The sequence below is a fragment of the Marmota marmota genome, unplaced genomic scaffold, assembly GCF_001458135.2.
Source record: "Marmota marmota marmota unplaced genomic scaffold, marMar, whole genome shotgun sequence".
In the NCBI taxonomy this organism is placed as follows: Eukaryota; Metazoa; Chordata; class Mammalia; order Rodentia; family Sciuridae; genus Marmota; species Marmota marmota.
In genome coordinates, this window is record NW_026000108.1 from 28,067,818 (window position 1) to 28,093,213 (window position 25,396).

General features: G+C 36.1%; 1 protein-coding gene across 2 annotated transcripts in view; it reads left to right on the top strand.

Annotated features, from left to right (window-relative positions):
• The window catches only part of Dthd1 (death domain containing 1), a 62,430-nt gene that overhangs the window by 26,490 nt on the left and 10,544 nt on the right, over positions 1 to 25,396 (top strand). For both annotated transcript variants that reach the window (XM_048784309.1, XM_048784310.1), the window contains 2 exons: positions 2,240 to 2,529; positions 8,885 to 9,129. In XM_048784309.1, coding sequence (XP_048640266.1) covers positions 2,240 to 2,529; positions 8,885 to 9,129 — 535 coding nt within the window. The remainder of the gene's footprint in view (positions 1 to 2,239; positions 2,530 to 8,884; positions 9,130 to 25,396) is intronic.

The following is a 25,396-nucleotide window of genomic DNA, read 5'->3' on the forward strand; positions in this document are numbered from 1 at the left end:
GGAAATTAACTGAGAAATGACTGGTCTAACCTAGGGTTATGGGTCTGTATGAGTTTTCTAGTGCTGCTGTAACAAAATACCACATTCTGGATGACTTGAAACCTGGAAATTTATTGTTTCACAGTTCTAGTGACTGGGATTCCAAAACCAAAATGTTAGTAGGTTTTTTTTTTCCTTCTGAGCACTGTGAGGAAAGGATCAGTTCCAAGGTTTTTATTGTCTTATAGATAGCAATATTCTTGTTCACATGGCGTTCTCTCTGTATGCCTTCCTGTGTTGAAAGATCCCCTTTTTGTGACACCATTTATATTGGGCTAGGGTCCACCCTAATGATCTTGCCTTAACTTGATTACCTCTGTAAAGACCCTTTCTCCAATTAAATTCACATTTTAAGCTAACTCTGGGTTAGTATTGCAACTTACGGATTTGAGGGTGGGGCACAATTCAACCCATAACAGAATTCATCATAAAAATTCTTACCACACAGGGGCTGGGGCTGTAGCTCAGTGGTAGAGTGCCTACCTTGCACGTGTGAGGCACTGGGTTCCATCCTCAGCACCTCATAAAAAAATTAATAAGTAAATAAAGATATTACATCCATCTACAACTAAAAACGTATTAAAAAATACTTACCACACAGAGATAGAGATGAATATTTCAGTTCCCACTTTATTATGGTATATATTTTCCATCCTATAAGGAGTAAATAGTTTATCTTAAAAGTATCTCTCTTCTATATTTTGAAGTAATACTTTGGTAATTCTAGTTAAAATATACTCATGCTCTGCTTAAAGACAGGCTATGTTCTGAGAATTGCATAATTAGGTAGTTGTGGTATGATGTGAACGTCAGCATGTACTTAAACAACCTGTGTGGTATTGAGTACATCAGACCCAAGGCTGTGTGCTGTAGCCTACAAACTTGTAAAACAAGCTATTGTGCTAAATACTACGGGCAATCTTGACACAAGAGTGTTTGTGTATCTAAATATATCTAAACAGAAAAGGTACAGTGCAAAAACAGTATAAAGATCAAAATGGTAGACTTATATAGGGCGCTTACCATGCATGGAGCTTGCAGGACTGGAAGTTGCTCTGTGTGAGTCAGTGAGGGTGTGGTGAGTGAATGAGAGAGCTAGGATCATATACTTTACACTTAGGCTGCACTAAATTGACAAAATAAATAAATAAATAAATAAATTAAATTAAAAAAACTTCACTAATGCATTAATTTGCTTACTATGACTATTTTTGCTTTATAAACTTTTAAAGTTGTTAGACTTTTGACTCCTTTGTAATAACACTTAAAGCACAAACACATTGTACAATTTAAAAAATATTTTCTTTTGTTATATCTTTAATCTCTAAGCTTTTTTCCTATTTTTAAAACTTGAATTAAAAATTAAAAAAAAAAAAAACTTTTGTTAAAAACTAAGATGCAAACACGCATATTAGCCTTAATCTACACAGGGTCAGGGTCATCAGCATCTGACTTCCAACTTGGCATCATCATGTCCCCCTGGAAGCTCTACAGGAGCAATGAAATATTTGGAGCTGTCATCTCCTATAAGACAATGCCTTCTTGAATACCCCAAAGGAACCTGCCTGAATCTGGTTTATTGTTAGCGTCTTTTATATAAATAAAATAAAATCACTCTTAAGTGCCAATAGAAAGTGTATTATAGAAATATATAAACCAGTGACATACTCATGTATCCTCATTATCAACTATTATGTAATTCACATATTGTATGTGCCATACTTTCATATGAATGTAAATGTGGTAGGTTTGTCTACACCAGGATCACCAAAAACACTTAAGTAATGTATTACATTATAATGTTAAGATGTTTGTGATATCACTGGGTGATAGAAATTTTTAGGTCCATTATTATCTTATGGGACCATAGTCGTATATGTGGTTACCATCAACCGAAACATTATGTGACTCATGATTGTATGACCTAAGGTATGATGTCATTTTTAGAGCTGAGCCTGTATGACTTCTCTATTTAAGATCATGTTTTAGAATTTAGTTAGATCTGAGCTCATGTCTTGACTGCCAAGGATTTCACTAAAGTCACTCATGACTGTAACTGGATTGTCATCAGCACATCTGCTTTTAAGGAAAGTTTGGATGATAAGGGCTTTTTTTAAAGATATTGATCTATTACTAGGTATTGGTGAAGTTTGTGAGGCTGCATTTCCCCCTGTGGTCTTGTCCCTCTTCTTCTGTGCAGGTTCATTGTACTTCACCTCTCTTCCACTGTGGACAAGAGCCATTTGGTTTCCTTTGTGAAGTCTTTGGAGGATGCCTTGCTCAGCACCACTGCTTGCGTAGTTTTGTCGCACCAGAAGGACAATCCACACAGAGTGGTTGTTTTAGTGGTGCCTTCTAAAGATTTAAACCAGACACTTAAGGACTTGCTCTTAGAAGGATTTGGAGGACTTCCAGAGTCATCTCGTCATTTCCAAGTAAGAGAAGGAGAACAACTGCTTTTAAGGTTTACTGGAAACATATTTGGTTCAAGTAAGTATAGAGAATTCTCTTTAAGTCTTCTATCGTCTTCAAGCCACAAATTTCAGAAGGAGTTCCTTAAACTAGAATCACCAAGGAAACCTTCAGAGAATTGAGGGAAGCTTGCAGGAAGAAGGAAGAGAAAAAGACATACTTCTTCCTTTCCAGTCTCCTCTCTCCTCAGAGGATGCCTCTTCTTTTTTTTAGAGCTAGATTCTAAGTGATATTCTTTTTTAAAAATAATTTTTTAGTTGTCAATGGACTTTATTTTTATTTATTCATATATGGTGCTAAGAATTGAACCCGGTGCCTCACCATGCTAGGCAAGCCCTCTACGATTAAGCCACAAACCCAGCCCACTAAGTGACAGTCTTTTAGAAAGGGTCTTCTCCATGATGAATCTCCCAGTCCCAAGCTAGGGTCTTCTCCTTCCTGAGTAGCCCCCTCCATGCTCCTTTCTTAACTCTTGCCACATGCCATCTCTTTCCATACAGTAACTATGATTTGTTAAAAAAAAAAAAAAACATGAATCATAGTGGTCCCTGACTTATGATGATGTGAATTGAAATTTTAGTCTTCATCATGGTAAAAAAGTTATATGCATTCAGTAGAAACTGAACTTGGAATTTTGAGTGTTGATCTTTTCCTGGTATAGTGATATGTCCTGTGACACGTCCTCTACTTGTGGTGCTGGGAAGTGAGCTGCAGCTCCCTGTTGGCCACTGGATTGTCATACTCTCTAGTGCACTGTCACTAAGCTATGGTGTTTGGTAAATTAAGTATATTTAATGCATTTTTGATTTAAGATACTTTAAACTTATGATGGGTTTATAGGGAAGTAGACCCATCATAAGCCCAGTACCAACTGTATATTACTTCTCTGATGAAAACATTTATTATTTTTAGTAGTAGTAGTAGCAGTAGTAGTAGTAGTAGGTATTGAACCCAGTGGCACTTAAACACTGAGACACATCCCTAGCCCTTTTATTTTTTATTTTGAGGTAGGGTCTCACTAAGTTGCTTACGGCCTTGCTAAGTTGCTGAGGCTGGCTTTGAACTTACAATCTTCCTGACTCAGCTTCCTGAACCAATGGGATAACAGGCATGCCCCACCATGCCCAGCTAAATCCTTATTATTACTCTCTACTGTAACTACAATAATATCCAAGCTTTTTAACATGCCTTAGAAGGAATTAAGTTTGGAGTCAGTGAATTATCAAGAAATGTGCAGATAGAACTATATTCCAATGTAATGACATTATTGATTGTTCCATATATTTTATTTTATATATTTAAAGGATGACTCTCAGAAGGAATCTACAGGTTTCACTAAACTTCAAAAGGATCTGTGGCACAAGAAAGTTTAAGAACCTCAGATTCAGATGATACAAGCTGCTAACCTCCCATCCCCATATTTATGTAGTGTTATTTTTTGTTCACATTATCAATTTTATCATAATTTGAAATTTCTTATCTATAGGTTTACTTTCAGTTTATATAACCATACTGTGTTCTTTGCTGGAACAGAATATCATGAGGCAATGAGCATGTCTGTCTTGCCTTATAACTTCTGAACCTGGTACATAGTGCCTGGTATGTCAACAGCTTTCAATAATTGTATAGAGAAAGAATTTTTTTCTCTAATTCAGGAAATGACTTCAGGCCCCAATGGGTCTTTGCTGCTTTAAAAAATAATTGGGCTAGGGATGTAGCTCAACGGTAGGGCACTTGCCTACATGCCCAGGCTTTATCTCTGAGCCTCTGTCTTATTGCATGAATGATAAGGATGTTAGAAAAGGGGAAAGGAAAGAAGAAGAGGTAGAGGAATGAAGGGTAGGAAAAAACCCTTTGTACTCAGCTTTCAGAGCAGAAACCACCATATCCACGTAGGGAAATCTCTCTAATGAAAGATAGTCAAAAACCAGAAGTGCCCCACCCAAATAATGATGCAAATAATTTTCCTGTAATACTTGGAACAGCGGCTGTGTTTACATGCTGCTCTAAACAGGAGTTGGTTACTGTTCTCATAGGCAGGGGAACTGAGTGTCCTATTGTCTGCAATGGAATATGGGGTGCATGCTAAATTAAGAGTGCGTGAAGTCAGCAGGCCCATGTACAATTCTTTCACATAGGTGAAGTCAAGGAGCTTATCTTCACTCAAAGAAAGTGAGTCAGGCAGGATGCCAGGATCTTTTCTACTTTGCTTTTCTTAGAAATCATGCTCAGACCTGAAACCGTACTGGACTTTTCTCCGCCCAAGAGGAACAAGAACATTAGTAAAGAATACATATCTATCCTTCCATCAGAGCCTGGGGTAGTCTGAGAATCTCAAAGTGATGAAGCCAGAGGATCTTTGCCTGGAGGGTTCTCCTTCTCTTCCATCCCAATCCCTTCACCCTCAATTCTTTCCCACTTTATCTCTGTATCTCACCTCAATGGTCATGTTTAAAGATGTCTCCCCATCCTCCCTGATTATATCAGTCCTTACTGTTTTCAGAGTCTTATTTTACTTCTGAAGACCTTCACTTCTTCTTTTATGTCCCTTGTCACAATTTTCTATCTACTCATTTAATGACCAATGCCATTTTCTCTGATGGCAGTCCTATGAATAAAGGGGCTATTCTGCTGGTGCACACCATTCAGTCCCCAGCACCTAGGATAGTGCCTAACATTCAGAAAAGGCCTCAGTGAGTATGTGTTGGAAGAAACAGAGACAAAAGCTTGTAGAAAGATTTGACTTTATAGTGCTAAGAATGGTTCAAAGTATTTAAAACATTAGTTAACAAATTTAGATGACTATCCTTTGAGAAATGCCCACATTTCTCTTTTTTTTTTTCACTTGTGAATAATACAGATGAATCATTTGAGTTAGATTTATGTCTATGCCTTCAAGGATAAAAGCTAGATAGATGCTTTCTGTGGTTTGGTATTGGTCTTTGTCATTCTGGACAGAGCTACAGGCTGCTTTCTTTTCCTGGGTTGGAGAGTCAGTTCAGCACTTAGACTTTATGTTGCATTGCACTCAAGCTCTGAGTGCACAGAAAACCCAGAAAGTGCTGAGAAGTGCTTTTGCAAGGTTTTATATAATGACACCTTAGCAACACCCCTAACAACTAGGGAATGCTCTGTGGAGGTCAGTGTCTCCTAAAGTTGCCCTAAATACCTTTTGACCCAGGAAAGTCATTTTCCTAGACATGTGTAAGATGCTTAAATAACCATCCTTTTTTTTTTTTTTTTACCAAGTATTCTCTGCCCTCATATAAATTATAGGCTATTGAAGAGATATAGAGAAGAAGTAAATAAATGAATAAAACGTACTGCTTTACATGGCTGAAAAGTGTGTTCTGGAAGAATAGTATAGGGAAAGGATAAAGGGAGTCCTGGAAGAGTGGCAGTATTGAATTTTACATAGTCATAGGGGAGACCTGTTGAGAAAACAGCATTTACACAAAGACCCTAAGCAGGTGAGAGAGTAAGCTGTCATCCTGTCTCAGGAGAGTTTGTCCCCAGCACAAGGATTGTAACTGCAGGTGAGCCGAGGCAGAAATGTGCCTTGTATATTTGAAGCCCATTAGGGCCTGGCATGGCTGGATCAGAGGGAGTGAGGAGAGATTGCAGGAAATAAGGTGAGGATTGATAGTGCCCTGAAGGCCGTTGACAGGACTTTGCCTTTTATACTAAGTGAAGTGGGGATCTACAAAGGATTTTCAACAAAGGAGTGGCATAATTTGAGGGAGATTATGACTGAGTAAGGTAAGGGGTAGACACAAAGAGGTCAGTTAAGGAGCCACTGCAGTTAACTGAGCAAGTAAACTGAAACTTAGAGGTAGAGGTCATAGAGGATGGCTTGGATTATAGAAATAGCTGAGCTAAGGCTCTTTATTAGGATTTTTTGGGGTTCCCCTTATTGCTAGCCCTTTTGTTTCCTCATCTGACTTTTCTAAGTGAAAGCATATATTTCTATGTTTGCAACTTTCTATAACATAAATGAAAAGCATTCAATTTCCATTATTAAGAAGAAAATATATTGCCATAAGAAAATATATTGCCATGAGAAACATCTAATCAGTTGCAAAATAGAAATGAATTTTGCTTAATGTGACAAGTATTTATTGACCAGCTGGTACTTCAGGGTCCTACAAGGTTCTACGTACTTTGTATGTTGAAAAAGAGAAAATGATTTTCAAAAAGTCAACTAGTGGTAGATTTCATGCTTTGGATATGCAGCAAATAATTCTCATTTTTTTCTTCTACTCTAAATGTGTCAGAAAAGGAAGAAAAATATGGAATAGTGAAATTTCTTCATACTATTTGTCCTTTTTTGCAGTGTTATACAACAATGAAACTCTAGATTTTAAAAATTTCCATGATGCTTTCTAATATTAGATCATTCTGTTTATTGCTAGTAAACACTGATAATTTCATCCTGGTTTTATATGTAAATATGATTTTTAGAGATTACTGATCTTTACTTTTAAAAACCGGTGATTACAAGTATATACTTTAAGATCTGAATTGAAACAATATAGCTATGACTCATTTTAAATTCTTATATCCTGTATATAAATAATTCCTTATGAATAATTGTGCACCTGGCAAGGAATATAATGTCTCTTAAAGGAAGGAAGGAGAAATCTACCAAGCAAGATTTAATCGGATCAAAGTAGTAATATTTTTCTTGATAGTACTTGAGTGGCAGGAAATAGAAGTCAACCAGCTATTACTTGAGTGATCTGCAAACTTTCATTCACAATTTATATTATATTTTAATCACCCAGATAATTTATCTTATTTAAAAAAACAAAATAAAACTCTTGTAAGAAACAACCCTGGTTAGTCATTCCTTTTTTAGAAGTCTGTTTTGTTCACATCGCCAGTTTGCCCCTCAAATACAGACGTGTGCAAAGCTATCTATCTTTGCTTTCCCTAACCTACATATATTCTGGTTCTAGATTTAACTGTGCTTTAGAATTTCATCAAAATGGCATCTAGCAGTCACAATAGGAGAAGGACAGAGGTGTCTTCTCCTCTACTACTGAATTCTTCTTCTTTTATTGGGCAAAATGAAAGAAAGGTCTTCTGTGAGAGCTCTGGGTAATCAACTATATTATGGCCAACAAAAGAAGTTCCAACCCAGATATTAAAGCTTCATCTTGATATTCATAACAAAAAAATGTAAGGGTTGATTTTTAAGCATTCATATGAAAATAATAGAAGCCTGCTTCTTATTGTTTGCTGGTTTTGCTACTGTTTATTCAGCACTTAGTCTGTGCTAGGCCCTTTGACAATCATTATATATATTTTCTCATTTCATCCCAGAATTATCCTACGAGATAAGTTTATTTTTCTTGTTTTAAAGAAAAGGCAGTTAAGACACAAGAAACTCAGAGGCATAAAAGAACTTTGACAAACAGTGTAGTGTAGACTAATGGTGGCGGCTGGACTTGACTCCAGATCTTTATGTCTAAAACATGTTATTTTATCTGCCATATTATAGCTTCCTATATATTTTGCAAAAGGTAATAAAGCTACCTTGGGGAATACCAATGTCCCTTTTGCTGTTGCAATATCAGTGTAAAATATCCACATTGACATGGTAAAACTCCCATAAGTGAAAGGTTGTGTTCAGAAACATGTCAATGTTTTCACTGAGGAGTTGAGAGGAAAACATAGATTATTGTTTTAGGAGCATCCACTACATTTTTTGTTTGTTTGTTTGTTTTTACAAATTTCTTATAAATTTTTCAACACAAATCCCAAATTATCCCACTTGGAAGTTCTAAAATAGCATGGTTCATTCTGAAAATAAGAAAAGGTTTTATATCTGTGCTATTCAGTGAAGTAGCCACTTAGACATGTGTGGCTACTGAGCATTTTAAATGTGGTGAGGAGTGGAATTTTATACTTTCTTTAATTTTAATTAATTTTCCTTTAAACCTGAATAGCCACAGTTATAGGAGAGAGTGCAGTTTAGAAAGTCTATTGTGAGGTTATGATAATGTACAACACGGTATGAACAAGATAAAGGACAAAGGTAATTCTTGAGACTGAAGATAATTTTCTAAATACTGAAAGAGCTGAATATTTCTAATAGTTCCTTGCTATAGCAAAAGGGGAAAAAACAAAAAAGAAAAGATTTTTAAATCTAGAAATAGCCAGAGTACCTCGCCTACCAACAAATGAAACATTCTTCTAGTGATAATCTGTTCTTAACCTATTGCTGCTTTTCCAAGTTATGTTTGACAAGATGCAATGATACGACAAGAAACTTTAATTATATGTAGAAATTGGATGAATATTTGGGTTTTAAAAATTAAGACAAAGTGATATATCTTAATGGTAACGAATGCATTTTACTTCCATTTAGGCAATGGGAAGGATTATGGAAAAGAATACAAACTTATTTTTCACTTGCAAAGAAAACCCAGGCTGGAACTCCAAATCAAAGAGGTGGATGAATTTGGAAACTACAGCTGTCCCCATTATAAGGGAACCATTGTAGTTTATAAAGTACCTAAGGAAAAGATAGTTCCCAACCTGGACCAATCTCTCATACTTAATGAAAATCATTATGAGTTGCCAATTTGCAAATTACCATTGAAATTGCCAAAGGTGAGTTATTCTACTTTCCTCGATGCTGTATTTTGTTAATTCTTTGTAATTCTCTATCACAGTTCTGCAGGCAAATGAATATACGAGTTTTAAAGAAAAATAAGAATAAATCTCAAACAGAAGGAGTAGGTAGGCCCAATGTTAGAGTGGTAAAATATATATTAGGATTGATTTTTTTCGTATCAGTTTTTCTGACAGAGCAATTCAAATTAATCTGTTTCTCACAGTATGTTGTTAATGACTATGGAAATAATGTTATTCATTTTCTGTAACTACATCTGACTAGCTGGGAAATCATTTATGAAAACATTGAATACATTTAGGAGTGTATCACTTTAAGGAAAAATTACATTGATTGGGAAATGGAATCAAATATTTTCACTGAGCCTTAATAAATCCTATGTGTTTATTTTGTGAGTTAATTACTCCTATGTAATATTGTTACTGTTATCAGAAAGTGGGGTTGAATTATTTATTCAAACACATCAAACAAGTAAATATATTATATTTATTCAAACATCCAACATACAAATACATGCATTTTCTTTAATTGTATACAATTTATTTATGACTTAGTGTATTTACACTATATACTTAATGGGAAAAATAACTGAAAATTTCATTTGATTACTCCCTATAAAGAATAAAATTCTTTATTCTTTAAAGAAAACTATTTTTTCAGTTTTTACTTTTTATGTCATAAATAGCTGAAATGTTTTCCACAGATAGATAGTCCTACTTGTAAATGAACCGGTAAAATAAGTAACTAATTAATGAATATTTAAAAAATATTTTTGGATACAATATCTTTAGTTATTTATTTATTTTTATGTGGTGCTGAGTATCAAACCCCATGCCTCACATGTGTGAGGCAAGCACTCTGCCACTGAGCTATAATCCCAGCCCCTAACCAATAAATATTTTTAATTGAGTTTCTGGAACAAGGAATATACTAGGCATTATGATAAATACAAAGCTATAGGAGATAATATATGACCTAAAGCTGATTGTCTCAATTGGTAGCTACTAGCTACATGTGACTATCATCAACCACTTGAAATATGGCTATTCTGACGTGAAACGTGCTGTAAGAGTAAGAAAAGCACCAAATTTTAGACTTAGTACAAAAAAAATTCATTTAAAAATTACTTCCTATTGATTATGTGGTAAAATTTATTATTTTGGTTATATCAAGTTATATAAGTGTTATTAAAATAGATTCCATTTATTTACTTTTTTAATGTGACTCAAATTGCACTTATATGGGGCAGAATTATTTGATATTAATTTGCAACCCAACTGAGCATGCAAAATATGTATACAGACTTACATAAAAGTTCCTTGTTATACTAATGTATAAGCAATGCATTAGCAGTTGTTCACAGGTGGGAAATGGCTTCTCTGGAGGCTAAAAGTTTTGTAGTGATTATGGCATTTTATCGGAACCTTGAAATTTGTTAGAAATTTAATAGAAAAAAAAGTAAGTCAGGGTGAAGGAAATTCATACTTCATGTGAATACCATCATGGTTTCAAATATGCCAAAGGTCTTTCAAATGCTTTACATGCATTCTATCATTAAATCCTCAAGAAAATCCTATGAGGCATTTTCATTGTTTTCATTTTATAAGAAGTTGAAATAGAAAATTTTTAGGCACATTGTCCAGGGTTCTGCAGCTAAGTCAGTGGCAAAGCTTACCATTCAAACCCAGGAAATCTTCTTCACCTGGATTTCACAATCATGCTGTTGCCTCCTTAGCAGATAAAGGTAGCAGATAAAGGTATTATCTCAGTCAAAGTTACAGGACAGAGTTGAGGGTTTCTAGATTCATCCTTGAAGTTATATGACAATACAGTATACCATGCTTTAGTTTGGAGATGATGTTAGAAATATTTAACAAATGATATGATATGGACACCAACCAACCAAATTGAAACCAACCAGGGAAACAGGCTTCTAGAAACATTAACTTCTTATGTCCTGGTTTGAAAAAGATCTTGGGGTTCCTGCAAGGCATGTTAGGATGGCAGAGCCAATTGAAAAACATATTATTCATAATTGTATAGCTATATAAGAGTATACCCATGATCAATTTTGTTTCTATGAGTTTTCATTTGCATATAGGGCACTATTTACTCTGATAGTCACAATGTTGGCTCTTTCTTTTTTTGGAAATTTTATAGTTGATGTGCTTATTTATTTTTGGCTTTATTTTTAGTTGACATAATAATTGTACATACTGGGTTGGGGATGTAATTTAGTTGTAGAGAATATTCTTAGCATGTGTAAGACTTTGGCTACAATTTTCAGCACAAAAAAAGCATATGTGTTTTGTGTGTTATAGTATGATGTTTTGATATAGGTATACAATATGTAATGATCAAATTAGGCTAATTAGCATATCCATCATCTCAAATATTTATCTTTTCAAAATGGCTAGAAAAGAGGATTTTGACTTTTGTAGGTGGTTCTTTTCATTCAGATTTCAGCTCACATTGTTGTTATCTTTATTCTTCACCTTCTTATCCAAAGTCACTCTTTAACCTGTAATCCTCTTTAGATTTATTTCCTGAAGGTCATTTGTAAGTGGAATGATTAGATTTATAATTTGTTCACATATTTTCTGTCTGCTTTTGCTCCCTGAGAAAGCAAAGTCCATGAGTGAAGGACCTGGTCTGTCCTTCCCCATGGTCGATCTCTCCATCAGTGATGAGAACTGTGCATGGGGAATTCAAGAAATAGTCATTGAAAGGACTATTCCAATTATTTCTGTCAGTAATTTGGAACCTGTTTGTACAAACCCTCCACTGGAAGGCTAATGAGTTGACTGGATCAACATAAAGATTTGGAGTGGAGAAGTATATTAGAGCTGCTCTGGAGACAGCTCCACTGGGCATAGGTCTTCCAGAAAGCTCTATGTTCCATTTCCATGGGATGTTTAGAGGGAGACATGACTGGGGCTGGAATTCTTTGGCAGATAGTGTTCAAGGCCTTACTGTGATGATGGCAGACAATTTAAAGAAAGGCCCCAATGTTAAGAGAGAACTGTCTCAAAGTCCAAAACTGTGACACAAATTCAGCTCTCAGTTATCTTTGTTTTCTCTGTGGCTTATCTGACTTCATGAATTAGCCAAGCTAGAGAATTAGCCAAGCTAGAGAATTAGCTGAAGTAGCCAAGCTAGTCAATTTAGGGGTATATATATAGATTTTCTTTGATGAAAGTCTTGTGAGTGATGTGTCAGGGAATTTTCACTAGTCTTTTCTCTGTTTGATTCTGGCACACCACTCCCCACCCACTTGCCTGGGTAATTCCTATTGGCCTTCCCTTACACCTCTTCTTAAGTGTGACCTCTCCTGGGATTTCCCCTCTGTTTTTGTTTTTATTTTTATGTGGTGCCAGGGATTGAAACCAGTGTCTCACTAATGCTAGGCAAGCACCCTACCACTGAGCCATAACCCCAGCGGGATTTCCCCTCTGTACCAGGTTAGGTGTTGCTGGTACATGCAGTCACAGCATTCTATAATTCCTCTGTCATTTTAGTTATTGTGTTTCATTATAAATCATATGCTTATTTCCTTCCTAATGGACTAGAGTTTCTCAGGCTTTTAAAAAAAATTTTTATTGACTTCCTTGGGAGTCATCTTAGACTTTGTATTCTCTAATCACCTCTCTCCATGAAAATTTAATACCAAAGAAATACTGTGTATCTGATTATATACTTGATGTGCATCCATGCTTTAAACATTAAGAGTAAGTTTCTTCTTGTTCTCACCCAGAACAAAGTTTCTTTAAGGGTGTCACCTTCCCAGTTGAGCAGGTGTGCACGGAGAGGAAAGATCCACACCTGGTCCTGCTCCACTTTGCATAGTGTGTACCTGATGAATATTTGTGAATGACTAGATGAATGCGCTAATTTCTACCAGTCTTCAAAGTATCCAACCTTGAAGTTGATAATCTTGAAACTATATTGGCACATTTAAAAGTAGTACATTTTCAACATCTGCTACTTCTCCTAGATGAATCCACTGCTGATATGCCATCTGTACTTTCCTTTTCTCCCAGATGGGTTTGCACAGGGCTTTCCAGATTCACTCCCTCAGCCCTTTCTTGTGCCCAAAGTGTTCACAAAAAAGGTTTGTCAGGGTTGAGAAAGAATTTTGTGGCTGTGGAAACTTTTTTTTTTCCTGTTTTATAGCTAGCATACCTAAACAGGAATTGAAACCATGACCTTTATTTTTGTGAGGACATACTTCTATAAAGTTCAGGATTGAAAACTCCTAACTCAGTTAAGCAATATTAGAATGTACAATTTTTTAGGAAATGGAGCTAGCCTTATTATAGCACCTTGCTAAAGATGAACACAGCTTTATTTATACATTTGTACATGTAGCATAAATTAGGTGAAGGTATTTATCAAAACTAAAAGTTCTTTATAACAGAAGAAAAATAGTTGATATTTTTTGCAGTATAAATGCTGTTGTTTAACTTTTCCATAAATAAAAAAAGATATCAAAGTGTTAAACATAGAGCAAATTCAATTCAAACACATTTTTTTTTCAAAACTATCCAACTTGAAAAGATGCTTGTATATAAACTTTCACCCCAAACAAGGCAATCTCTGTAACTCGGTAAAGATCTGGAGTACTGATGAGATTGTTTACAGAGTAAATACAGGTTCAAGTTATCTTTTGTCTGTAAGTTCAAAGGTTTAAGAAAAGAAGATGGGGATATAGCTCTGTTGGTAGAGTGCTTGTCTAACATGTACAATCCTCAGCACAACTAAACAAACACAGAAACAGACTCTAAGGAAAGTTGAGAAATAAGCATCTCAAAGATATTATTGTAGGTCATTAGGCAATAATATTTTTTGCCCAGAAAAAACTTTTACTTATTATTACACTTTTATTTATTATTCTATAAAAGTAGTAAATTTGTATATGTGTATATATACACACACACACATTAGCACACACATAATTACAAGGTGTGATGTTAATGTGCTGTTTGATGCCCAGAAGACTTGAAGGCACTTTCTAGGCTTTTACTTTATGCTTGGGAGGATATGTGTCTTTACTCGTTCAGTTTCCATATTTCATTTATTCATATATTAATTAATTCATTAAACACTATATCCCACGATCCTATCATTCAGTGTTGTTGCTGTGTGTATGACCTTATCCTTCCCTACCCCTCTTCTGTAGTCTTTCAAAGGGAAGAGTTACCCTTGAAGCCATCAGTCAAATCATTACCTGCTCTGCTTCAAACACTAAAATGACACCCAGTTTCACTTGGAATACAATCCCTTACATCCATGGGGATGTGCTAAAAGGTCCTCAGTCTTAGAATATATCCTGGGTGTTTGGCATATTTTAGATGCTCAATAACTTTTTTGAATGATCGAATGAGTTCATAAATAGAACTTGCATTTTAAATACCAAAAGTGTGGGGAGAAAAGTAAGAAGTACTGTGGAAGAAAATAAGCTAGCATCAGAAGATAGACAGAATTTGAGGTGGCATAGCCAGGAAAGACCCACCAATGATGACAAACAGTGGCCAGAAGCCCCTCTGCCTGCGTGGCTGGGAAAGCTTCTGGCAGAGTGAGGGACACTGCAGGTACCTAGGCTCTGCGAAGGAAAGACTGCAGGGAAGGCCACCATAGCTAATGTACACGTGTGGTGATGCCAGGAGATTTGGAAGATAGACAGGGTCTTAGTGAAACTTCATATTCAAGATGCTTTTCTGGAAATGCTCATATCAGCCGTGGATGTGAAAATATATGGCTTCAGAGAACAATTTGCCTCCTTGTCTTTTCTAAATTGCTTCTCAGTCTCCTTTTAGAAGTGTTGAAGAAAATTCAGTTAATAGTGTGTATATTTGTAATTTGGTAGAAACAAAGCAAGTTAAAAAAAACACTTCAAAACTGTTTTAGGTGGAAGGAAGTGGGAAGAGTGTTGGTTTTTTTTTTTTGTATGTGTATGTGCTTCTGAATAGGTCAGACGGGTTACTGTGACATTTGTATCACCTTGTGTTGTGGCCGCCTTTTACTCTTCCCACCTGCTTCTGACAGTTTTGCCTTGAAGGAAGGAAGGGGTTCAGAGCCAATGGCTGTTGTCTTTCTGAGGCCGGGAGTTTCCCAGGAACAGCTAAACTACAGATTTACATAAGCCATCTCTTGACCCAGGTTTTGCTTAGTTGAACTTCCTTTTTTTTTTTTTTAAATAACTGAACTCATGACTTGTCATTTCTAGTAAATCCTGACACTGCTCCAACATTTACATTTTTCACTGCATTAAATAACATGTTGTGTCAAAGAGAGGAAAAGTGCAGATTCAGTTTGTTAGAATCGCCACTTTCTCACGATTTTGGACTTTCTTTACCATCTCCCTGCCTGGCTAGGCATGATTTCTTTCTTTAATTTTTCTAATAATGTGAAATACTAAAGTGATCTTGACTAAATGAGGTGAGGCTGAGGTATGAAAAATGTCTACAACTGCAGAGTATTCAGCTTTACTTCAGCTTTTAAGCTGCAATAAGTTTACAAAGTTATATTAGAATTCAAGAATAAAATAGACTTACCGTCTTACTGGTTGTTATTTAAAAAATGATTAGAAAAAGCGTATGCATTTTTTAAAACCCCATAAAAGAAATCAAAAAAGGGGTGTTTTGTTTTGTGGTTCCTTTTGTTTTTATAGGAATGGTTAACTTATGGCAATTTTAAAAAGTTTTCTGTAACTTAGCTTCATGCTACATTACAGGGAATTCTATTTATGGGTGTGGGGCTTCATACCCCACTATCAATAGGAGAAAGTCACTAGAGCCTTAGTTAATAGAAGTATTATATTATTATTATTATTATTTTGGCCTGTGAAAGTTTTTCAAACCTTCCCTCTCTTTCCAGTGTCTTAATTCTGACTTTTCTTGCCTCTCCCTTGACATGGCTTACACTTCTGGTCTTATGTGCCTGTAAGCCATCAGAATGAGCTTCAGAGAAAGATACAATTGTACCCTGTCAATAAGAGATATGGTAGAAAGATGAATAAAGCTAGTTTATTCAGAAACAGGATCTGGAAAGTGCTTTGTTCACCAATTTAATCAGAGGAAATTCTTTCTTTTCTCCTTCCTCTATTCCTTCCTCTTCCCCTGTCTCTCCCTTCTTCCCTTACTTCTCCTCTCTCCCCTATTCCTCTTTCTTTAACCTGCAACCCTTGTTCATCAAAGGGGAGGGTTTGTCTCATTTGAAGACAGAATAGCTAAATCAGAAATTGAATACTTGGATGTCATGTAGCTTTCAATTCTTCTTCTTCTTCTTCTTGTTCTCCTCCTCCTCCTCCTTCTCCTCCTCCTCCTTCTTCTTCTTCACAGGGATTGAACCCAGAGACACTTAACCATTGAGCCACATCCCCAGATAATTTTTATATTTTATTTAGCAATAGAGTCTCACTGAATTGCTTAGGGCCTCACTAAGTTGCTGATGCTAGATTTGAACTTGCTATCCTCCAGCCTCAGCCTCCCAAGCCACTGGGATTACAGACATGTGCCACTCTGTCCGGCTTCAATAATTCTTTTACAAAGGAAATTCTTGCCTAAGAAAATTTAATAAGTAAAAGAGTTATTGGTATTTTTGCATTTATACTCTTAAAGTTCAACTTTTAAAAAATAAAAAGTAACATTTACTAATTCAAGCAATTTTCTAACTATATTTTTTCCCTGCAGATACACCAGTCAGCTTATTAATTAGCAAATACTAATAAGGCCCTAACATATATAAGATATTTTATAGGACTTAAAATATAATAGTAATAAGTGTCAAAATTCTAACTTTTAAGGAAATTGCAGTTCAGTTCAGGAAGTAAAACATAAATACTTTAAAAATTGTAAAACAATGCAAGAGATAAATAATAAGCAAATACAATATAACAGTATTGAAAGACAGGAACTGGTGATTATCAAAGAACAGCTAAGACAGCAAGTGAGAAGGGAACAATTCTGGAGGAATGAGGTGACCTGGGGGTGCTTCACTTAGCAAGATGGATTTAAGGATGCTTAGGACCTGGAGAGGATGACAGAGAGACAGTGAGTTCCACACAGGAGGGGCGAGAGGAGCAGAAACTGAAGCAGGAAAGTACAAGGTGTGTTCAAGAAGGGATAATGAATATACCTGTGGGGTCAGAGTGGAAGATTTGGCAAGGTCATACTGAAAATAAGTTTGGAAAAGATCATGGTGGGCTTTGAATGGCTCTTTTAGGTCGACCAAATGATTGCAACTGTTATAAGCAAGACCTTCTGTCAAAGTTCATCCAGAGAATGTGATCAATTTTATGACCTGAAAAACACATGTCAGGCAGACATTCAAACCAGAGACCTTTATCATATGACTAAGCAAATGAATCACTCATCGATTGGTATTCTTGGAATGGCTATAATTGAGGATAAAGATGTGGGTATTTAGTTTATGATTAAATTCATCTCTCTCTTAGTAATGAGAAGTCATTGGAAAATTTTAGCAAGAAGAGTCATCAAGTTTGTTTGTAGTATCACTATCTCGCCATTAGAAAAAGATGAGTTTAGCAATGGTAAATGAGAGAGCTACTAAAGAGTCCATGAAAGAGATGGTGAGGGCTTGATGTAGATGGTGGCAGTAAGGGTGGCAGGAAGAGAACAGAGTTGGAGAGATTTGGGATTTGGGTCCAACAGGCATTGGTGGCAGAGTGAATGTGTCTGGGGCTGGGAGGCACGAGGCCCATGGGGGAGAGAGGGAGTTGTGGAGGGGGTCTCTCTGGGACCCTGGTCTGAGTTATTGTTTTGTGGTATAACATAGTGTTTCTTTGAATTTACTTTTTAGGTGTTGTTTGAACTTGCGTTTTATCTCCACTGGAATTCCAATAATTCTGAACAAAAGCAGATAGATACCTTTGGCCCATAAAGGTAGCTTATGTGGAAAGTGCTGTTACTTTTTAAAGCAATTCAACAAATCAAGAGAGATACACAACACTGTTAGAACTTATATTACCTTCAGCCTCTTCTCTTCTTCATTTCACCCCTAATAGACTCTAAGCATAATTCTTTCTAGACTATTCTAACAGATTTTTTTTCTGTTTCTTTCTTTCTTTTTTTTGGCTTATAGACAGAAATAGCCTTTTAGCCTTTCTGAAAAAAAAAATGAAAGTTACTGGAAAGTCCTGGACAGCTACAAACATCTTCCTCTTAGGCCTTACCTCAGTGTAAGAAATAACCACAAAAGCCTGTCCTTTCAAAATATGAAAGGGTTCTACTAGACATAACCCAACCCCCCAAAAAAATTGGGAAAAGATTTTGTCAGCTGTGAAGACTTCATCATTAATTGCTTTATCAATGTCCCTAGCATGCATTCATTTATTCCTTAAATAGTTTCATGAAACAATACTGAACTCATCCTAGGAGAAGGGATTACAGAATTGAATGAGGTATGCTTCCAGCACTGAATATCAGCTCCAGATGGAGACAGTAGAGTGCCATGGTCAGGGGAACTACCACAGAAATCTCAACATTGCCCTAGTTGTTGATTATAATTCTCTTTGCTTGTAGACCTATTGCCAGCTCCCTTTTCTGTTCTTGGCCACCTTTCTCACAATCGTCAGTATGTTTTTTTTTTTTTCCCCAAAATCAAGCATTATTTTATCAATATTCTGCTAAAGCTCCTCAATTGACACTGAATGTCCATTGTCAAAAAATAATCCAAGGGCTGGGGATGTGGCTTAAGCGGTAGCACGCTCGCCTGACATGCGCCGGGTGCTGGGTTTGATCCTCAGCACCACATAAAAATAAAATAAAGATGTTGTGTTCACCGAAAACTGAAAAATAAATATTAAAAAATTCTCTCTCTCTGTCTCTCTCCTCTCTCCTCTCTCTCTCTTAAAAAAAAATCCAATTACCTGGGCCCTTCACAAATGCCCACATCTTAGCCCCAAGATCTTTCCATACTATATTTGCCCAACTAATCTCTTGTCCTGGTTCTACTTAAGATCTTACTTCCCTTACCCATTACAATTGTGACCACCTCAGAGGTTCTTTCCATAGTGGCCCTTGGGACAACATCAACTCCACACTTAGCTCTGCTATCACCTCTTGAGAAGAAGCCCTTAACATTCCCAAGAAGAATTAGCAAAATTTGGTTATATATATCCACGCTGTATGTATAACTAAAGCACTGTCACATGTACTAACATAAGGTCTATTACAAATTTTATTTATGTAATTAGGTAACAATAATAATAAAAGATATTTATTCTCATTTCCTGCCAGAAATTTGACAACTGATTTACTGACAAGGTGAATGGTTGAAGAACTCAAGGCACAGAGACGTTTTCCCCAAAGAGAAATAGCTGGAGACTGGTGGCAGTAAGGGTGGCAGGAAGAGAACAAAGTTGGAGAGATTTGGAATTTGGGACCAACAGGCACACTGAAACCAAGTTGGTCTGATTTCTGTGGTAGTGCCCCTGACCATGGCACTCTGCTCTCTCCTTCTGGGGCCGATATTCAGTGCTGGAAGCATACCTCATTCAATTCTGTAATCTCTTCTCCTAGGATAAGTTCAGTATTGCTTCATTAAACTATTTAAGGAGTAAATGAATGCATGCTAGGGGCATTGATAAAGCAATTAATCTATTGACATCTGACAAAATCTTTTCCAAGTTTTTTTTTTTTTTCGGGTTGGGTTATGTCTAGTAGAACCCTTTCATGTTTTGAAAGGAAAGGCTTTGTGGTTATTTCTTACACTGTGGTAAGGCCTAAGAGGAAGATGTTTGTAGCTGTCCAGGACTTTCCAGTAACTTTCATTTTTTTTTTCAGAAAGGCTAAAAGGCTATTTCTGTCTATAAGCCAAAAGGAAAATTTTTAAAAAAACAGAAAAAAAATAAGCAGAAAAAATTCTGTTAGAATATTCTAGAAAGAATTATGCTTAGATTCCATTAGGCAACTTGAAAGGTCTTCTGTATGGACAAAAACCTTAGGAAGCATAGTCTATGGGTGAAATGAAGAAGAGAAGAGGCTGAAGGTAATATAAGTTCTAATTGTGTTGTGTATCTCTCTTGATTTGTTGAATTGCTTTAAAAATGAATAGCACCTTCCACATAAGCTACCTTTATGTGCCAAAGGTATATGCTTCTGTCAGAATTATTGGAATTCCAAGCAACAATTTTAATCATAACAGGCATTAATATTTATGGAACACTTGATGTTTGAAGGGTTTTGTTTAAGTTGCCATCTAGTCTTCATTGTTAGTCATGTGGGGTAGCTACTGCTTTACCCATTTGGCAAATAAAAAATGTACCACCAGAGACACCAGTTTAGAAATAAGATTTCTTTCCTTGGCTGACTTCATATATGTTCAACATGTATCTTCTGAATTATCCAGATTCTTGCTCACTTTATGTCTGCAGCCATCACTGGATGTACCTTCCTTCTGTCTGCCCCAGTTCCTGAGATTCTTTGGGTTTTCCTGAATTTATCCATCTGGTGACCAGAGTCCTAAAGCTGCCTCCTTTTGTGACTGAGCTAGCTCATCAAGGACTGAGAGATGTATTTATGAACTCTTCCCCTTGGCAAAACCATAATCAGACTGAAGGCTTAAAAGGGGTGATTTCCTAAGAAACAAGCAAATGAAAAAAAATAACAGAGAAGTAAAACATAAAATTGGCTGCACAGTAATATTGCATGGGTTTAAAACAAAAACTAAGCTAAACAAAGATATGGATCTACATTTGCTTCCCAAACATAGTCACTAGTTTTATTTCCAAGGAGACCACCCCAGGTTGGAACTTCTTGCTCTGAACTTTGTTCTTATTTTGTTCCTCAGTAATCTTTTCTCTATGCAGAGGCACTTCCTTTTATTGTGAGGGCTAAGCATCTCTGACTTGCCTCCAGGAAGTTGTACACTGTGCAATTGTAAGAAGGTGCATAATGACAACACCAATGGGATATTGGCTGATGCTGGTGTCTTTTTAATTTATTCATTTAAAAATTGTGTGTGTGTGTGTGTGTGTGTGTGTAAAGACTTCAGTACACACAAAAATAGAGTAAATATGCAATGAACCCACATGGACCCATCTTTCATCATTTTCTGCTGTGCTTACTTCATCAAATGGCCTTGTTCCTTCTTGTGGCAGTCTTTTAAAGTGAATCACAGACATATCAGTTTATCTGTAAATACTTCAGAATATATTCCTAAGGGGTAAGAACAAAACAAAATGACCACAGTTCCATTGCTTGACTCAAAAAAATATTTAGTGATTACTTCTTAATATCATCTACTATGCAGCCTCTGTTCTGTATTGAACTACTGACTCAATTTCTTTTTTTCAGTTGATTTACTCCATAGCAGTATTTCCATAAAATCTGGACATTACATTTGATTTGTGTGTCTCTGCCACCCTTCGTTGAATTCTCCACGTGGGCCGTGTCCTTTGCAGACATTATTTTTGCCTACGTCTATGCACACTGCACAAGTAGGAACCATCTTTTCTGTTTTCCAGTTAGAGAATTCCAGAAGCGTCTAGATGGCTTGCCTCAGCTTGCAGACCTCACAGGAGCGGAGGCGGACTGCGAAGCCATTCCTTTCATGCCTACCTTCTCCTCCTATTCTTTGCGCAAGCCAGATCCTTGCTTACTTTAGGCCTGACATGTTTACCACTATGTCGTGTTGCCTCTCGCATCCTTTGCCCCTTGAGGGTGTTTGGAAATTTAAACTCTTTCAAAGAACCGGTTGGGAAGGGCGGTTGGAGCTTTTATTGAAACAAAGGTTTGGAATGGGGCCTTGGATGCTGGTTTCTCTGTTTACTTGGAATTTTTCAGCTCTTGAGTCAGAAGCAGGCTTCCTCTGTCAGCTTCGTTTGAAGGCTTAGCTACTTAGGAGCAGCCTGATACATTTTCCTGTCCTGTTCATTTGGGCACAAAAGCTCTTACTTCATTTTCAGAGCAGAGGTCACAGCCATTCCTGTAGCAGGGAAGGGCCTGCTTTCTCTGGCTTAGGTTACAAGTTTATGTCTATTGCTTTCTATTGATGACTTTCACTCAAATGCCCTTAAAATGCTGTCCTTAGAGTTTTGAAAGGCAAAGATGTTTTCCATTTGTGTTTACACTGAAAAGTATCATTCTCAGAAAATAAAACAGATGCTCAGTTATAGTGCTCTTCCCCAAATTTTGAAATTGCATGTACTTTACTTATTTTTTGTAAAGAATATATGTATAATAAAAATAGATTCACATGATGAGACACTTATTCTCTTAATCCTTTCTCTAATCTTTTGAGTAGATCTCAGGTTGGTGTTAATGTATTTTTGTATCTAACACTTGCAAAACTTCCTTTTTTTAACAGAGAATTGTTCTGAAGTTTGGAAATCTTGGCTGATAGCAAAACTTACTAACACTTTTTAAAATGTACTTATGTTTAGCATTTTCTTATATTTATACAAGTGGAAATTTTCCATTTATGGTAAAAATATGAGGTTTTCTTTTAAAACTATTAATGTAGGCAAGAAATAGTAATTTTAAAGAAAACATGTGGAGAAATAACAGGTAATACCTTGAGCACTTATTTCATATGATAGTCTGCTTGAAGTCATATGATATAACTCAATACCTATCAATACCTACTCATCTCAATGTCTATTAAGCAGGTACTATTATCCTCATTTTTTTTAAATGAGGAAACTGAGGAACAAATAGCACACTTTGCTCAAGGTCACAGTTTAGTGAGTTGTCCGAATAGGAGTTGAGCCCTTAGCTTCCTTCTAATCCTTCCTCCAAGGCCAGAGAACAGAATCTGACATATGAAAATGGGGAGCATAATTTGGAGATGCTTGCTGGGATGAGCAAATGGAGATTCCAAGTTATACCATCGCACATACTAGTTTTAACTTACAGATAAGGGATCTGGACACTTAAAGATGGCTTAAATGTACTGTGTATCATTTTGTATGAATGTTTTTGGTCAAGTTATTTTCTCTCCCTAAACTTCTTCTCTCATTTGTAAAATAGGCATAAGTACTATGGACACACACACATTCAGAGACACACGACTACAAAGTATTATTTATTAATTTCAGGCCTTAGTCAGACCTGGATTTTTCTATAAATTAGCCATGTCACCTAGGGGAGGTTACATCAGCAAAACAGGATTGATACTACATCAAACCATTGTTATGGCTTTGGATGAAATAATGTAATCACACGTGTGTTCTCACTCAACACTGAGGTAAGCGCTCATTTGATTGGTGGTTATGTTGAAACCAGAACTGTAGCACCATTTATTCTACCATTAATTTTTGTGCCAGATTATTCCTTTGATCAATATTCTATCTAGCTTGTTTACAATGCAGAGCCATTAAAAATTCTGTATGAGCCACATTATTATAAAACTGAGAATACAGTTTATGATTATGATGCAATAAATGCACTCAAGTTAAGCAAATGGTGACTATTACTTAGTTAAACAGGCCTCTATGCAAAATAAATACAGAGTAGAGTGAGCAGTGGAAGCCAGGGCTTCTGATCAAATGTACCTCCTAAAAGTCCATGTTAAAGATACACAGAAAGATAATGATCATATGTATTTTCTCTTTCTACCATTGATCACATCACTTTCTCTTGTTTGTCTTCTAATATAAAATAAAAGACTGTTTACCAGAACAATCTATGATACATGTGTGGGGTGGGAGGGGTGTAGGTAGCATTGGATGAAGGAGTTGTTGCCACAAGATATTATAATAATAATCTGAGAAAAGATCTGGGTGCATGTGTCCTAAGGTAAAAGATAAAAGTAACAACAGCAGCCTGACAGTTTTTGTTGTTGCTGGTTGTATAAAGCTGTTGTTTTGTTGTAATACCATGTGGCATCTGTGCTAAATGGTGTTAAAATTATCAGAAAGTCCTTACCATATCACTGGACACAAAAACTGTTTCTGTGATAGAGACCTCAGGAACTGCGGTGATGTTAGCTTGGGTCATGCCAGCACCACCCTAAGCTCCTGAAAGCACATTACAATGAGGGTGAGTCCTAGCCACAACTGAAACACTGAGATTTTTCCAGGCCAAAGCATTTTCAGGGACTAAATGGTCAGTAGTGGCTGAATCCAGGACTGTTCTGAGACCAAGAGACGGAGCTGTCTCTAGTGCTATGATGTCATGGGGACATTTTGGTCCTGCCTTGCTCTACATAAAGTTTTTAAAATTTTATTTATTCTAATTAGTTACATATGACAGCAGAATGCAATTCAATTTATATAACACAAATAGAGCACAATTTTTCATGTCTTTGGTTGAACACAATGTAGAGTCACACTATTCATGTTTTCATACATGTAATGATGTCCATCTCATTCCACTGTCCTTTTACTCCCATACCCTCCTTCCCTCCCACCCCCTTTTCCCTATCTAAAGTTCATCTATTCCTCCCATGCTCTCCTCCTCAATCCCCATTATGAATCAGCATCTTGATATCTGAGAAGACATTCAGCATTTGGTTTTTTGAGATTGGCTTACTTCATTTAGCATTATATTCTCCAACTCCATTCATTTGCCTGCAAATGTCATGATTTTATTCTCTTTTAATGCTGAGTAATATTCCATTGTGTATATATACCATATTTTCTTTACCCAGTCATTTACTGAAGGCTATACTTACAAGAGTACCTTTAGTTACAGATGGATCTTTGAACCAACATCTTAGAAATTAGGGTTAGAAAAAGCCTGTCTGCAAAAATGACACTATAGTTCTAGCAAAACCTGTGTGGTTAACAATTAGATGACTTTTATTAAGTGCACATGTGCCAATAGCTGAACTAAGTTGTTTCCTTAAAAATGTATCACAATTTCTTTTGCCCCCCCTTCCTACTAATATAGTACTTTTTAAGTTTTAATTGCTTCACAATATTTGTGTGTATTTATAGGATACAGTGTGATGCCAAATTAATTAGACAGAAGGAGTTAGTTCTAGTGTTCCATAAAACCATAGTCTGCAGCAATTTATTATGTTTCACAATAACTGGAAGAGAAGAATAGAAGGTTCCTAATACATAGAAATGATGATTGTTAAAGGAGATGGAAATGCTAATTACACTGATTTGATCATTACACACTATGTACATGTGTCAAACCATACTGTACCCTATAAATACATACAAATACTATGAATCAATTAAAATTTAAAAAGTACTATATTATATGGTAAATACACAAACCAGTAATGTAGTCACTTACATTAATGTAGTCACTTACATACCATTGCCAAGTA